The sequence below is a fragment of the Neomonachus schauinslandi genome, chromosome 9, assembly GCF_002201575.2.
Source record: "Neomonachus schauinslandi chromosome 9, ASM220157v2, whole genome shotgun sequence".
NCBI classification, from domain to species: Eukaryota; Metazoa; Chordata; class Mammalia; order Carnivora; family Phocidae; genus Neomonachus; species Neomonachus schauinslandi.
In genome coordinates this window covers 35,788,830-35,802,758 of record NC_058411.1, presented here as the reverse complement: position 1 = coordinate 35,802,758, position 13,929 = coordinate 35,788,830, and the positions used below count along the sequence as shown (strand labels likewise).

Below are 13,929 nucleotides of genomic sequence, written 5' to 3'. Positions count from 1 at the left end.
GCACAAGTAGGCAGAGCAGCAGGGAGAGGGAGAGGGAGAAGCAGGCTCCCTGCCGAGCAGGGAGCCCGATGTGGGGCTCGATCCCAGGACCCTGGGATCATGACTTGAGCCAAAGGAGATGCTTAACCAACTGAGCCACCCAGGCATCCCAAGATTTCTGTTTTAATTGCACTATAACCTTCTACCTGGATTGTATTTGTTAATATAGGTTTTTATAACCCAAAGATGATTCTAGAAAGACGGCTGTTTTAATTAAGAATCATTGAAACATAAATTGTCATTGTAAAAATAGAAAAACAACTTTTTAAATAAATTTCATCAAGGTATAATTTACATATAGTAAAATACATCATATATGTGTGTATATATATGTACATACATATATAGATAAATATATATATTTTAAAGTAAACTCTATACCCAATGTGGGGCTTGAACTCATGACCCCAAGATTAAGAGTTGCATGCGCTACCAACTAAGCCCACCAGGTGCGCCAAAATACACCTATTTTAAGTGTGCGACTAGATGAATTTTGACAAGGGTATACAATTGTGTAACCACCACCACCATCAATATAAAGGACATCTCCATCACCCCAAAAAGTTTCCTCTGTCTCCTGCAGTCAGTCCCCTTTCACCGATCTTTAGCCCTATGAATCACTCACTCACTATTTTCTATTAATATAGCTTGGCCTTTTCCACAATGTCCTATAAATAGAATCATACAATATGTATCTTTTATACCTGACTTCTTTTACTTGGCATAATGTTTTCAAGATTCATCCAGGTTGTTAATGTTTATAGATAGTTCATGTTTTGCTTGGTGAGTAGTGTCCCATTTATGGAAATATGCAATATGTTAATCCCTTCACCAGTTAATGGACATTTGGCTTGTTTCAAGTTTGGGGCTGTGCTAGGTTAGCAGCTTAAGACAATAGATGTTGATTACCTCCGTTTCTGTGGGTCAGGAATTCAGGCATGGCTTAGCTGAGTGCCTCTGGCTCAAGGTCTCATAAGAATGCAGTCAAGCCTCAGTTTGGGTGAGGGAAAAGACAGGAGGCACTTCCAAGGTCATTCACTTGGCTATTAGCAGGCCTCAGAAGATGTACTTGCACGTACAGACATGTGGCCCTCTGCCACAAGGCTGCCGCATGGCATGGTAGTTGACTTTCCTCACTATGAACAATCTAAAAGAGGGAGCCCCCAGGACAAAAACAGGAAGTGACATCTCAGTAAGTAAATCAGTAAAGCCAATAGTAAATAAGCAAGTAAATCAGTAAGCCCAGCCTACCTTCAAAGGAGCTGATTAGGGCGCCTGGGTGGCTCAGTTGGTTAAGTGACTGCCTTCAGCTCAGGTCATGATCCCGGGGTCCTGGGATCGAGTCCCGCATCGGGCTCCCTGCTCTGCAGGGAGCCTGCTTCTCCCTCTCCCACTCCCCCTGCTTGTGTTCCCTCTCTCGCTGTGTCTCTCTCTGTCAAATAATAAATAAAATCTTTAAAAAAAAAAAAAAGCTGATTATAAGGGCATGGATATCAGGAGGTGGGGATTAGGAGGGTCCATTTAGGAGCTCCCCATCACAGGCTACTGTGAGCAAAGCTGCTGTGAACGTTCATATACAGATCTTTGTGTGGATGTATGTCTTCATGTCATATCATTTGGTAAATACCTAGGAGTATGATTGCTGGCTTTTATAGTAAGTATTTAACTGAATAAGAAACTGTCAAATTGTTTTCCAAAATGGCTGGACCATTTTCAGCCACCTGACCATGTGAGTTCTAATTGCTCCATGTTCTCACCTGCACTTGATGGTATCTGTCTTTTAAATTTTAGCCATTCTAGTGGTATGTGGTGGTATCTCATGGGATGGTTTAAATGGCCTTTCTTTATGAGTAACTACTTATTTATCTGAATGTAATTTACTTATGTGTTTGTCATTTGTATACTTCCTTTGTGATATGTCTGTTGAATTTTTTAATTGGGCTGTTTGTCTTTCTATTATTGAATTGTAAATGTTATTTATAAAATATTCTAAAAACCAACCCTTTATCAGATATATGATTTACAAATATTCTCCTGGTCTGTGGCTTGCCTTTTCATTCTCAGTCTTGTCTTTCAGAGAGCAAATGTTAGGTATTTGATGGAGTCCAATTTATCAATATTTTTCTTTTATGGCTTAGCCTTTTGTGTTGTATCTAAGGAGTCTTTACCTAACCCAGGGTCACAAGGGTCTCCTCCTGTCTTTTCTTCTAGAAATTTTATAGTTTTAACTCTTAGATCAATTTCAAGTTTGTTTTTGAATATGGTATGAACGTTCATTTTTTTCTATGGGTTCTGAGTGTTCCAGCACCATTTGTTGAAAAGACTCACCATTAAATTACTTTGGTGCCTTATTTAAAATCAACTGCCTTGGGGCACCTGGGTGGCTCAGTCCCTAAGCGTCTGCCTTTGGCTTGGGTCATGATCCCAGGGTCCTGGGATTGAGCCTCACATCGGGCTCCCTGCTCAGTGGGGAACCTCCTTCTCCCTCTCCCACTTCCCCTGCTTGTGTTCCTTCTTTCGCTGTGTCTTTCTCTGTCAAATAAATAAATAAAATCTTAAAAACATAAAAAAATAAAAAATAAAATCAACTACCTTGTTGAAAATCAATGTGGGTCTAATTCTAGGCTTTCTCTTCTGTTCTGCTCATCTGTGTGTCCTTTCACTGATGTGACACAGTCTGGATTACTATAGCTTTATAGTAAGTCTTGAAACCAGGTCCCATGAATTCTACAACTAGTCCTTTTTCAAATTTGTTTTGGCTAATCTGGGTCTTTTGCAGTTCCATATGCATTTCGGAATCAGTTTGTCAATAGACACAGGCCTATTGGAATTTTGAGTGGATTGCATCAAATGTGTTGATCAATTTGGCAAGAATTGACATCTTAACCATATTGACTATTCCAGTCCAGGAACATGATGTATCTTTTTATTTTGGTCTTTTTTAATTTCTCTCGGCAGTGTTTCATAATCTTCAGTGTACAGGTCTTACACATAAATTGCTGAATTTATCCCTAAGTATTTTGTTTATAATGCTATTATAAATAGTATTATTGGTAAAAAAGCATTGGTTTTAAGGTTTGTTTTCCATAAAGTTTTCTTCTTCTAGTATCTTGAATAAGGACAATATAAATTCTGAATAACCTTATAAGTTTTAGAGACTTATGACTAGAATTCTAATTGAATTAAGCAGATGTTCTTTCTCATACCGTATTATATTTTATGGAATTACCTGAAGACTACATGAGCAGGTTGAACATTTCCAGTTGGTGGCTGAGATATTTTGAAATGTTAAGTTTGAAAGTTAATACATTCTAATTGTTAAAAGAAAAAGAAAGAAATTATAAGGACGAATGTCTAAGAAATTATAAAAATGGAGGTTTTTCACTTTAATTTGGTTTTATCAGGTAGAGTCCCTTTGGTGCCAAGTTATTCGGGTCAGCTCGAGCCGTAGGGATGTCTCAGGGCAATCAGTAGCATCCTGTGGGATGTCCTGCCAGGACCGTGGCACCAGGACTGACAAGTCACAGGATTGCCACTTCATTTCCCATCCCCACTTCATTTACCTATTTCTCTCAAATTCACGTTCCCAAAAGTACAAGTCCAGTCAATGAGAGAGAGCCTGAATGGCTTTCTTGGCCCTAATTTCATTTTTTTTTTTTTAAAGATTTTATTTATTTATTTGACAGAGAGAGACACAGTGAGAGAGGGAACACAAGCAGGGGGAGTGGGAGAGGGAGAAACAGGCTCCCTGCAGAGCAGGGAGCCCGATGCGGGACTCGATCCCAGGACCCCGGGATCATGACCTGAGCTGAAGGCAGTCACTTAACCAACTGAGCCACCCAGGCGCCCACTTGGCCCTAATTTCAAATTACAGAGGGATGGACTACAGGTCAGGTGTTCCTGGTTCTGTCACCGTTGGCTGGAGGAGCAGGGTTACATGGTATAAAATAGCTGCTGGAGTTGCTCTAAAGCCACCCAGTGTTGTTGGGGCGCCTGGGTGGCTCAGTCAGTTAAGCATCTGCCTCCGGCTCTGGTCATGATCCCAGGGTCCTGGGATCGAGCTCCGCTTCGGGCTCCCTGCTTAGTGGGGAGTCTGCATCTTCCTCTCCCTCTGCTGCTCCCCCGCTTGTACTTTCTCTCGCTCTCCTGCTCTCTGTCAAATAAATAAATACAATCTTTATTAAAATAAAAAAGAAATGATATGAGTAGGACTTTGAAATACTGAGACAAATTTAAAATTTCTCTGATTTACATTTTTTTTAAAAGTATGAAGAACGTGTTATTTTTTTTTAAGATTTTATTTATATATTTGAGAGAGGGAATGAGCAGGGCAGAGGGAGAGGGAGAACCAGGGTCCCTGCTGAATAGGGAGCCTGATGCAGGACTCCATCCCAGGACCCTGGGACTGACCTGAGCCGAAGGCAGATGCTTAACTGACTGAGCCACCCAGGCGCCCTTGATTTACACTTTTTTTTACTAAGGTATAATTGACATACATTATATGAGTTTCAGGTATACAATGTAACGATTTGATATTTGCACGTATTGTGAAATCATCACAGTACATCACGATACATAATTACAAAATTTTCTCTGATTTAAATTTTAATCAACTTGTTTCAGTATCTTGATGTTCTCTCTTTTTTTCCCTTGTTTTCCACTGTGTAGATGGCTTTGGAAGATTCAGAACAGAAACACAGTCTTTTGCATTCAATTTTCTCGGATCTAGAAGACTTGTCAATAATTTTTGAAACCGATGATTTAGCACAGTCTGTACAAGAGTTAACTCATCAAGTAGCAGCTTTACAACAAAAAATCATGGAAAGCCTTCCACAGATTCAGCAGGTGGCTGATGTGAGTTGGCCCTATAAAGATGTGATTTCTTATTTTTAATTTATATTTCATTTAGTAAATTAGAGTTATACTGCTAATCAACTCCTAATTATATGAAGACATTGGTCTGGTATGTTTTTCATTTATGTTATTTCTTTTTTTTTTTTTAAGATTTTATTTTAGAGAGGGTGAGCGAGTAGGGGGAGGGGCAGAGAGAGAGAGAGAGTGGCAGAGAATCTCAAGCACACTCTATGCTGAGCAAGGAGCCTGGCACGGGGCTCGATCTCACAACTCTGACATCATGACCTGAGCCGAAACCAAGCGTTAGATGCTTAACCAACTGAGTCACACAGGTGCCCCTATGTTCTTATTTCTTGAATTATATTTTACTTTAATTTGCAACCCATGGTACATATCCCCATTCTCAGTCCAGAAATGGTCTATTTAAAGGAAAGAATCCTGATCAAAGAAACTCACTGTTTTCTTTTTGTCAGAGAGGTGATATTATTGATACAAAAGCACAGACTAGCAAAGAGGGAGTTAAACAGATAACCTCCCAAGTCTTTATTCACCAATAGCAAATATTTACTGTGGGGCTGCTGTATGGCAGCCACAGGATTTTTAAATAATTTTATTTATTTTAGTTTGAAACGTGTGAGGCATTTATTTAAGGATGAAGTCACATAGCAAAGGCAGGTACAATTAGTCTTAATTATTTACTTTTTGTTTCTCAGTTACATTCCCTACGTCACACTTAATGTAACTTCAGGGAATAATCATTGTTAAACATTCTTGGTTATTGAAGCTTATGCCAAGGTTTTTAAATGCTTTTACAATTTTTGATACAAATTACTCTAAGAGATATTATATGCTTTCTTATATCTTTTTCAATATAAGAGGCAAAAAAATAATTCCAATATAATTTAACTTTTCTTCATAACTTGGAGATATCACTACAAAGTTGCTATACTCATTGTTTCATTTGCTTAAAAAGTTACGTTTATCTGATATTAAATGGCTCCAAACTGCTTGAGTTTGAAACCCTCAGTCTGTTTCTATGTAGTTTTTCCTATCCCCTTCATTATTAGCTGTACCTTTTGGTCACTACGGTGTCTCTCTGCATTGAGCTCTTTTTTTCTTTTTTTTTTAAGATTTTATTTATTCATTTGAGAGAGAGAGAGAGAGCATAAGCCAGGGATAGAGGCAGAGGGAGAAGCAGACTCCCCACTGAGCAGGGAGCCTGATGTGGGACTCGATCCTGGACCCTGGGACCATGACCTGAGCCAAAGGCAACTGCTTAACCAACTGAGCCACCCAGGCGCCCCTCTGCACTGAGCTCTTAAGTAAAGGTCTGAAGGCCTTCTTACAGTGCAGGTGGACTTCAATATGAAGGGTTTGTAGCCTGTATTCATCCATTTATGGTTTTACAGCACATATTCTTCCACACGTGGGATCTGTAGCCCGTGTGTGGGTTTATAGCACACAATGCAGCATTTTCACTGTAAGGTTCTTGGCTAAGTCCTAGAGGTTGGCATTGATCGGAGAATAACCACTGGGCAGGTGATCTATTGTTTATAAATTAATCTGAGGATGTTATAAAGTAATTTAGTGACTCTGCATGACAATAGTTCATTGGGGTATTGGCAAGAAAATCCTGTCAATTTTTCCAGCTTCTTTTGTGTTTGTTTTCCAAGGGTGACTTTATCATTTTATATAAAGTGATAGAATTTTTTTAAATGTTAGACCCACTTGTATTTCAGTGTTTAAACACATTCCAAAGATAAATCTAAAGAGTTCGTAGATATTGAGAATTTACTTAAAAATTGATTCAGGGGTGCCTGGCTGGCTCAGTTGGGACAGCATCCAACTCTTGATCTTGAGGTCATGAGTGTGAGCCCCATGTTAGATATAGAAATTACTAAAAATACAAATAAACTTTAAAAAATTGATTCAGATGCATAATACTTTTGATCTCATAGTGTGAATAATTGAAAGTTGGCCTTATGAAAAGTTTTAACTCAACAAGGTATAAGCAATGCTTTATAGTGTGGTATGCTATTAATAGAATGACCTTTTTATTGAAAGCAATCAACAGGGTGCCTGGCTGGCTCAGTCAGTTGGGCATCTGCCTTCGGCTCAGGTCATGGTCCTAGAGTCCCAGGATCAAGTCCCACGTCAGGCTCCCTGCTCAGTGGGGAGTCTGCTTCTCCCTCTGCCCTTCACCCTGTTTGTGCTCTCTCTTGCTCACTCTCTCTCTCTCAAATAAATAAATAAAATAAAATAAAGCAGTCAACATCTATGTACACTTTGTTAGTTTTTTTTTATTCCAGTATAGTTAACATATAGTGTTATGTTAGTTTCAGGTATACAATATAGTGATTCAGCAATTCTGTACGTTACTCGGTGCTCATCACAATAAGTGTACTCTTAAACCCCTTCACCTATTTCACCCAGCCCCCACCCACCTTCCTTCTGGTAACCATCAGTTTGTTCTCTATAGTTAAGAGTCTGGTTTTTGGTTTGTTTCTTTTTTTTCTCTATTCATTTGTTTTGTTTCCTAAATTCCACATATGAGTGAAATCATATGGTATTTGTCTTTCTCTAACTGACTTATTTCACTTAGCATTATACTCTCTAGCTCCATCCATCTTGTTGTAAATGACAAGATTTCATTCTTTTTTATGGCTAAGTAATATCCCATTATATATATATACCCCACATCTTCTTTGTCCACTCATCTATCGATGGACACTTAGGTTGCTTCCATAATTTGTCTATTGTAAATAATGCTGCAATAAACATAGGGGTGCTGAATCTCTTCAAATTAGTGTTTTTGTATTCTTTACCACTAGTGGAATTACTGGATCACATGGTAATTCCATTTTTAACTTTTTGAGGATCCTCCAGACTGTTTTCCACAGTGGCTGCACCAGTTTGCATTCCCACCAACAGCACACATTTCCTTTCTCTCCACATGCTTGCTAACACTTGTTTCTTGTGTTTTTTACTTTAGCCATTTTGACAGATGTGAGGTGATATCTCATTGTGGTTTTGATTTGCATTTCCCTGATGATGAGTGATGTTGAGCATCTTTTCATGTGTCTGTTGGCCATCTGTATGTCTTCTTTGGTGAAATGTCTGTTCACGTCTTCTTCCCATTTTTAATTGGATTATTTGGATTTTTTGGTGTTGAACTGTATAAGTTCTTTATATATTTTGGGTACTAACCCTTTATTGGATATGTCATTTACACATATTTTCTCCCATTCCGTAGGATGCCTTTTAGTTTTGTTGATTGTTTCTTTTGCTGTGCAGAAGCTTTTTATCTTGATGTAGACCCAGTGGTTTATTTTTGCTTTTGTTTCCCTTGCCTCAGGAGACATATCTAGAGAGATGTTATGGCCAACATCAAAGAAGTCACTACCTTGTTCTCCTCTAGGATTTTTATGGTTTCATATTTCACATTTAGGTCTTTAATCCATTTTGAGTTTATTTTTGTGTATATTATAAGGATGTGGTCCAGTTTCATTCTTTTGCATGTAGCTGTCCAGTTTTCCCAACACCATTTGTTGAAGATAGACTTGGTTAATTTTTAAGAAGTATAAGTGGCATTTTTTATTAAATAGGAGAATAGAATACATAGCAATAAGTTGTGTTTTGTGGATTATTAACAGACAGTATATACTGCATGAGAGTTTTTGTTTCTGAAATTCTAGGATGTGGTTGCTATGGAAACTGAAGTAAAATCAATAGAGAAAAAAGTTTCAAAAATCAGAGCTATCCTCTTATCAAAAGAAATATTTGATTTTTCACCGGAAGAACATCTTAAGCATGGGGAGGTAAGGAAGCATGGATCATTATTAAAAACATTTTCTTATAATACTTATTATGTTTACTTTTAAATATGTAATAATATGATGCGATAAAAAGTACTTAGTCTTGCTAGAATAATAGCAAAATAAAGTTGGGAAATAGATAGGAATGACAATAAATACCATGTTTTAGATCATACAGTACTATGTGTAAAAAGATAATTTTCCTATAGGTTTTTTTTTGTTTTGTTCTGCTTTTTCTTCTGAAAACTTCAGAGTTTGGGAGTTTTGCCTTCATGTCAATTCCCAGTGCTTAATAGTTCAAGAGCTTGAGCCTCTAGGTCAAGAGAACTGCGTTCTAGACCCAACTGCACTGCTTACGGGCTATGTGACTTTGAGCAATTTAGTTAACGTTTCTTGGATTCTCTTTCATATCTGCACATTGGTATTGTAGTGATTGTACTGGACAATTACGGTGTATACAGAGCCCCTAGCACGGGATCTGGGACATATTAAACAGCATACAGACTTGATTCCCTGTCAGCCTAGTGGTTAGGAGCCCGTGCTTTGGAATCAGGCAGGCCTGGACTCTACTCCCAGTTCTGCCTTTTACAGTCTGACCTCCTCTGGGTCTTCTAACTTCTGTGCACCCAATTTCTGTACTGTGACATGGAAGTTCTGATACCTACCTCCCAGGATTATATAAATCCAGAGCTTGATGGAGCAGGTGTCATTCAAGCAAAATATAATTATATTTTTGGGACTTCGGAAATTTGGCAGGACCGTTCAAGAAGCATTTTTTGAGAGCTTCCTGTGGGAAGCCCCATGCTAGGCGCAGAGGCTCGGAACGTCAGAGGTAGTATTTGCCCTTGGACAGCTCACTGCCTGGTGACACAAAGCAAAGCACTAGTTCTGCAGAGAGCGGGGGGCAGCGAAGAGAGGGAAGGCAAGGGTGGTCCAAACGCAGAACCTAGCGCTGATGGGTTACTCTTGCCTCAGGCCTTCTTTCCTGAGACCTTCAGCCATCCAGTCACAAGTGATCTGAGAGTTCTTTTCAGTCTGAGCCAAGGAAATGCTTTAAAAATCAAAACTATAGATTAAAGACTAAATCATACAGTATTTTAACTTTGAACAGACTCAGCAGTGGCCATTTCTTTTCATTTATGTACCATGCTTATCTGATACAATTAAGGTCATACTTGAAAACATCCGTCCCATGAAGAAAGCCATTGCTGAACTCATGTCTTACCAAGTGGAACTGCGGTGGCCCCAGACAGGAATGAAACCTCTACCTGTGTTTCAGCGGACAAATCAGCTTTTACAAGACATAAAACTCTTGGAAAATGTGACTCAGGAACAAAATGAATTATTAAAGGTGAGCAGTTTATGATGATGACAGCCAACTTATAGGCTGAAAATGTTTGGCAAAAGCTGGTTTTGTTTTCGGTTTTAATGGTTGGGTCAGTGAGAGTCCCATGACTGTTAGATGCTGCCTTTGTTGATTCCTCTTGGTCTCTTCCAGTATTATTATCCAAGAGGTGACATTTGATAAAAGAGAGTATCTTATTGCTCAAATTCTCAGTTCTTACTCTTGTTTTGTCGAAAGCACTAAAGCATAGTTATGATCTGTTTGATTCCATCCTATGATTATTGAAGAACTCCACAAGTAAATGCTATGGGGAGAGATTCGAACCTGAGCGGTACAATCTCCTGAGACCCTTACAGTAACCAGCACCATAATAATCTCTCTATACATTTCAGTCACTTTCCTATTAATCATCTCATTTTACTCTCCAACATATGGTACAGATAGAGTTGGCACCTTGCAAACTTATTTTTACATAAAAGGAGACAAGAGTCAGAAGATTAGATGACTTGCTGAAAGACCACTGAGCTAACTTGTGTCCAGATTAATTTATGTGCAAATAAGACAAGAATTTGAGTTTCTAGACTCCTGGTATCATTCATTCCCCATATCAGGGTCTCTTTCTTCTAACTGATAGCATCTTTCATCCTCTCCACAGAGGGTATTTTTTTTTAATTCTTATGTTTTGATTGATCTCCAGGCCCAGGTCAGGAATCATTATTAGATAGAAATTACATTTTTCTTTGGTTTGCATTCCTAGATTAACAACCACTTTCACAAGAACAGAAAGTTGCTGAAAGAGCCTTAAATTCCACAGACTTTTCAACTCCATTGGGAGGTCCCACCCCATCCTCCCACCACCCACTGGTTTTTCCTTGTTAGATTAGGTTGGGGTGGGAGAAAGGTTATTTTTTCCCCCTCCTTCCCAACCACCACCTGATTGTAGGGGAGAAAGCTGCTCATTGTCCCTCTTAAATTTCATTCCCATTCAGCTGGCTACTTTGTGTTCTCCTAAGATTTGAAGATATTGTAAGCTCTGGTTTGAGTCTTAGCTCATAGAATCTCTCTGTCCTGGCTACTGATCAGCAGATGTCATTTCCTAACAACCACAGGGAGAAAAAAGATCAGGTACTCTGTGTACTACTTTTTAATATGATAAAGAGAAGAAAACAGAGATACAAATTTGATCTATTCTTTTTAATCTTTTTGTGTGTGTGTATGTGCTTTATTGGTTTCCTGGTCAGGAAAAGAAAATAACAGTTGTAACTATGCTTTAAAGTGGCTTCTTCACAGGATGAGAAGGGGGAAATAGAAGAAGAAATTATCTTTTGTGCCGTTAGGTCTCAAACTGTGCTGCTTAAATTTTCCATGTTATTATGTAAGTGGAAATCAGATGTCATCTCATATATTTCAAAATTAAGTAAGCCAGTGGTAATGAAAATCATTAGAATATGGTACATTTCTTTTAATTTCTATTTTGGATATTGTAAGTGCCCTCATTTTGGAAAACAAGACAAATTACTTTGGGGAGGGCAGTGGGTAATAGAATGTAGCTCATTATCGAGGGTTGGGGAACAGGTGTGTGCAGTGAACCTAGTTACTTATTTCCAGCCCACAGCTAAAATTATGATTAAATATTAAAGAAAATACAAGGAAGAATTCTGTGTTGGCCAGAAACTTTGAAGTTTTAAAAGGCATTTTGCTTCATTGTGTAGCATACTTTATCTTTTTTTACATATATATACTTTCTTTATCTTTCTATCATACGTTGATCATACAGCTTAGTCCACAAATAGGTTTGAGCTTCACTACTTCCTTAACACTAGATTCAATGTGTTTTCTGGTTAATTTTGCCTTTTCCTCCTGCCAACTCAGACTGCTCTTGAACCCTCAGCCTCTTACTCATAAAATGTACATCACTGATCCCAAGGGCTACCGGATGAGGATGTGGCTGGAATGGGAAGACTTCTCATCTGTCAGATCACATGCCCTTTCCGCTCTGAATCAGTGATGTCACCTTTCTGTGTGGAAAGCATCACATCGAGCATGCATTAAAAGAGCATGTACAACATACCAGTAGTTTCATAAAACTTGGCAACTTCATGTTCACATGCCATCAAATGCTTCCCAGAATAAGCCCACTAGACTTACGAGCAAAGGCATGTCGTCTTATGCTTGTACTCCAAGCGCTGCTCGAGGTGTCCTGGCATCTAGTAGAGCAGGAAAGTCAGGTGCCAGCTCTATGAACATTTCTCTCTGTATTTAGGCTTCCATTTTCTACTGCAACCTAGGTGGGTGTGTATTTGTTGTAATTGATTGAAACTTGTGGTGGGGATAGATGTTGGAGGTAATCCATGAATCTAGTCCTTAGATTATGACAAAGATTCTTCTTTGGGGGGGGGGCTCTTTTATAGATCGTCATAAAACAGACCGATGAATGCAATGAAGACATAGAAAATCTGAAGCAGATCTTAAATGATTACTCAGCTGAGTTCTCCCATGAACGTCTGTCACCAGACCAAGCTGCCAACCTGGCACAAGTACAGGTATGTCTCTTTAATTGATTTGCCCTGTAGTTCATTCAGCAGTCGCTTACTAAGCGATTGGTGTCTAGAAGCCTCTGGGATGGTTCAGTGTGTTTCCTCCCCTCTTCCAACTGAAGGTATATGATGTGTATGTTCACTTTCCATTCCGATTTCATAAAAGAGGTGCATTTGGGTCTGAATTTGCTCTGCCACCGAAGAAGCTGATGTCACACAGGATATTTGGACAACCTGATTTTCCACCTCGCTTTCTGAGATAGGGGCCAGGCAGGGTGAGCGGGCTGGGCTTTACAGCTAAACACCCTGAACCCTGTTGTACTGAAGAGTTTCATACACTAAGTAGTATTTCCATGTGCCATACTTAGCAATATCCTGTGGACCCAGTTACAGTGGTGTGCATATTAACCCTCTACTGCTAGGGTTTTTTGGTTTTTTTTTTTTTAATTTAGTCTTTGTTTTCGAATTAGTATTTCTATAACAAAAAAACCTGATTGTGTGCCAAGCATTGTAAAGAGCTGCATTTATCCCACTATGAAGCTGATTTGGGCAGGTGAATGCTATGGTATTCAAAACCGGGTTATGACACTTGCTAGCTGTGAGGTCTAAAGCAAATTACTTACAGAGAGGGGTCTAAGGGGACACACCTATTAGGTGGTGGACTCAGTAAGGCAGACTCAACATTAAAGACTCAGTATTGCAAATCTGTTAAATTTCCCATCACATTAAAAAATATGAGGACCCCAAAGAGCTTTGGTTTATATGAATCATATCTATTGATATAGAAAGAAACGAAAACTCAAACATGTAAAAATAATTTAGTTTATTTTAAAATAACAATGATAAACCCATTACATATTGATAGAAATAACATTTTTATGGAAGGAGTTACAATTTCCAAAAGCAAATGTAGTGAGAGGAGTGACCTTGTTTTACATTCTTGCAAATCTCTTAAATGTCTGGCTTGGTAGAAGGCAACTAGATTCTCACCTGCTTCTGCATTCCATCTGTTGAGGTATGTAGTTGTGTTTGAAGTATATAAAAACAACCCAACCTCTCAACAAGATGTACTTGGAAAAGAAAGGAATATTTTAATAACCTTTTTGAAAAATTGTCGACATTCTTTGAAACTAAACTCCAACAAGTAGAACTTACTCACAGGTTTGTTGTTAAATGGAATCCAAATCCATGTCAATGAACTTTCATGCTCTTGCATTAAGACCCGTTGGCCTACTTGTACTTTGAATGGATCTTCTAACTGTGCATGGTTTTATGATGTCATCCTTGATCGTTTGGAAAATTTTGTTTCGCCAGTCACACAGATCCTCCAAATATGTAA

At 38.6% G+C, this 13,929-nt stretch overlaps 1 protein-coding gene across 1 annotated transcript in view; it reads left to right on the top strand.

Annotated features, from left to right (window-relative positions):
* The window catches only part of LOC110590731 (nesprin-2-like), a 255,228-nt gene that overhangs the window by 145,255 nt on the left and 96,044 nt on the right, over positions 1-13,929 (top strand). Inside the window, 4 exon segments of the mRNA XM_044918082.1 lie at positions 4,708-4,893; positions 8,589-8,711; positions 9,877-10,059; positions 12,465-12,596. Of these exon segments, the coding sequence (XP_044774017.1) occupies positions 4,708-4,893; positions 8,589-8,711; positions 9,877-10,059; positions 12,465-12,596 (624 nt within the window).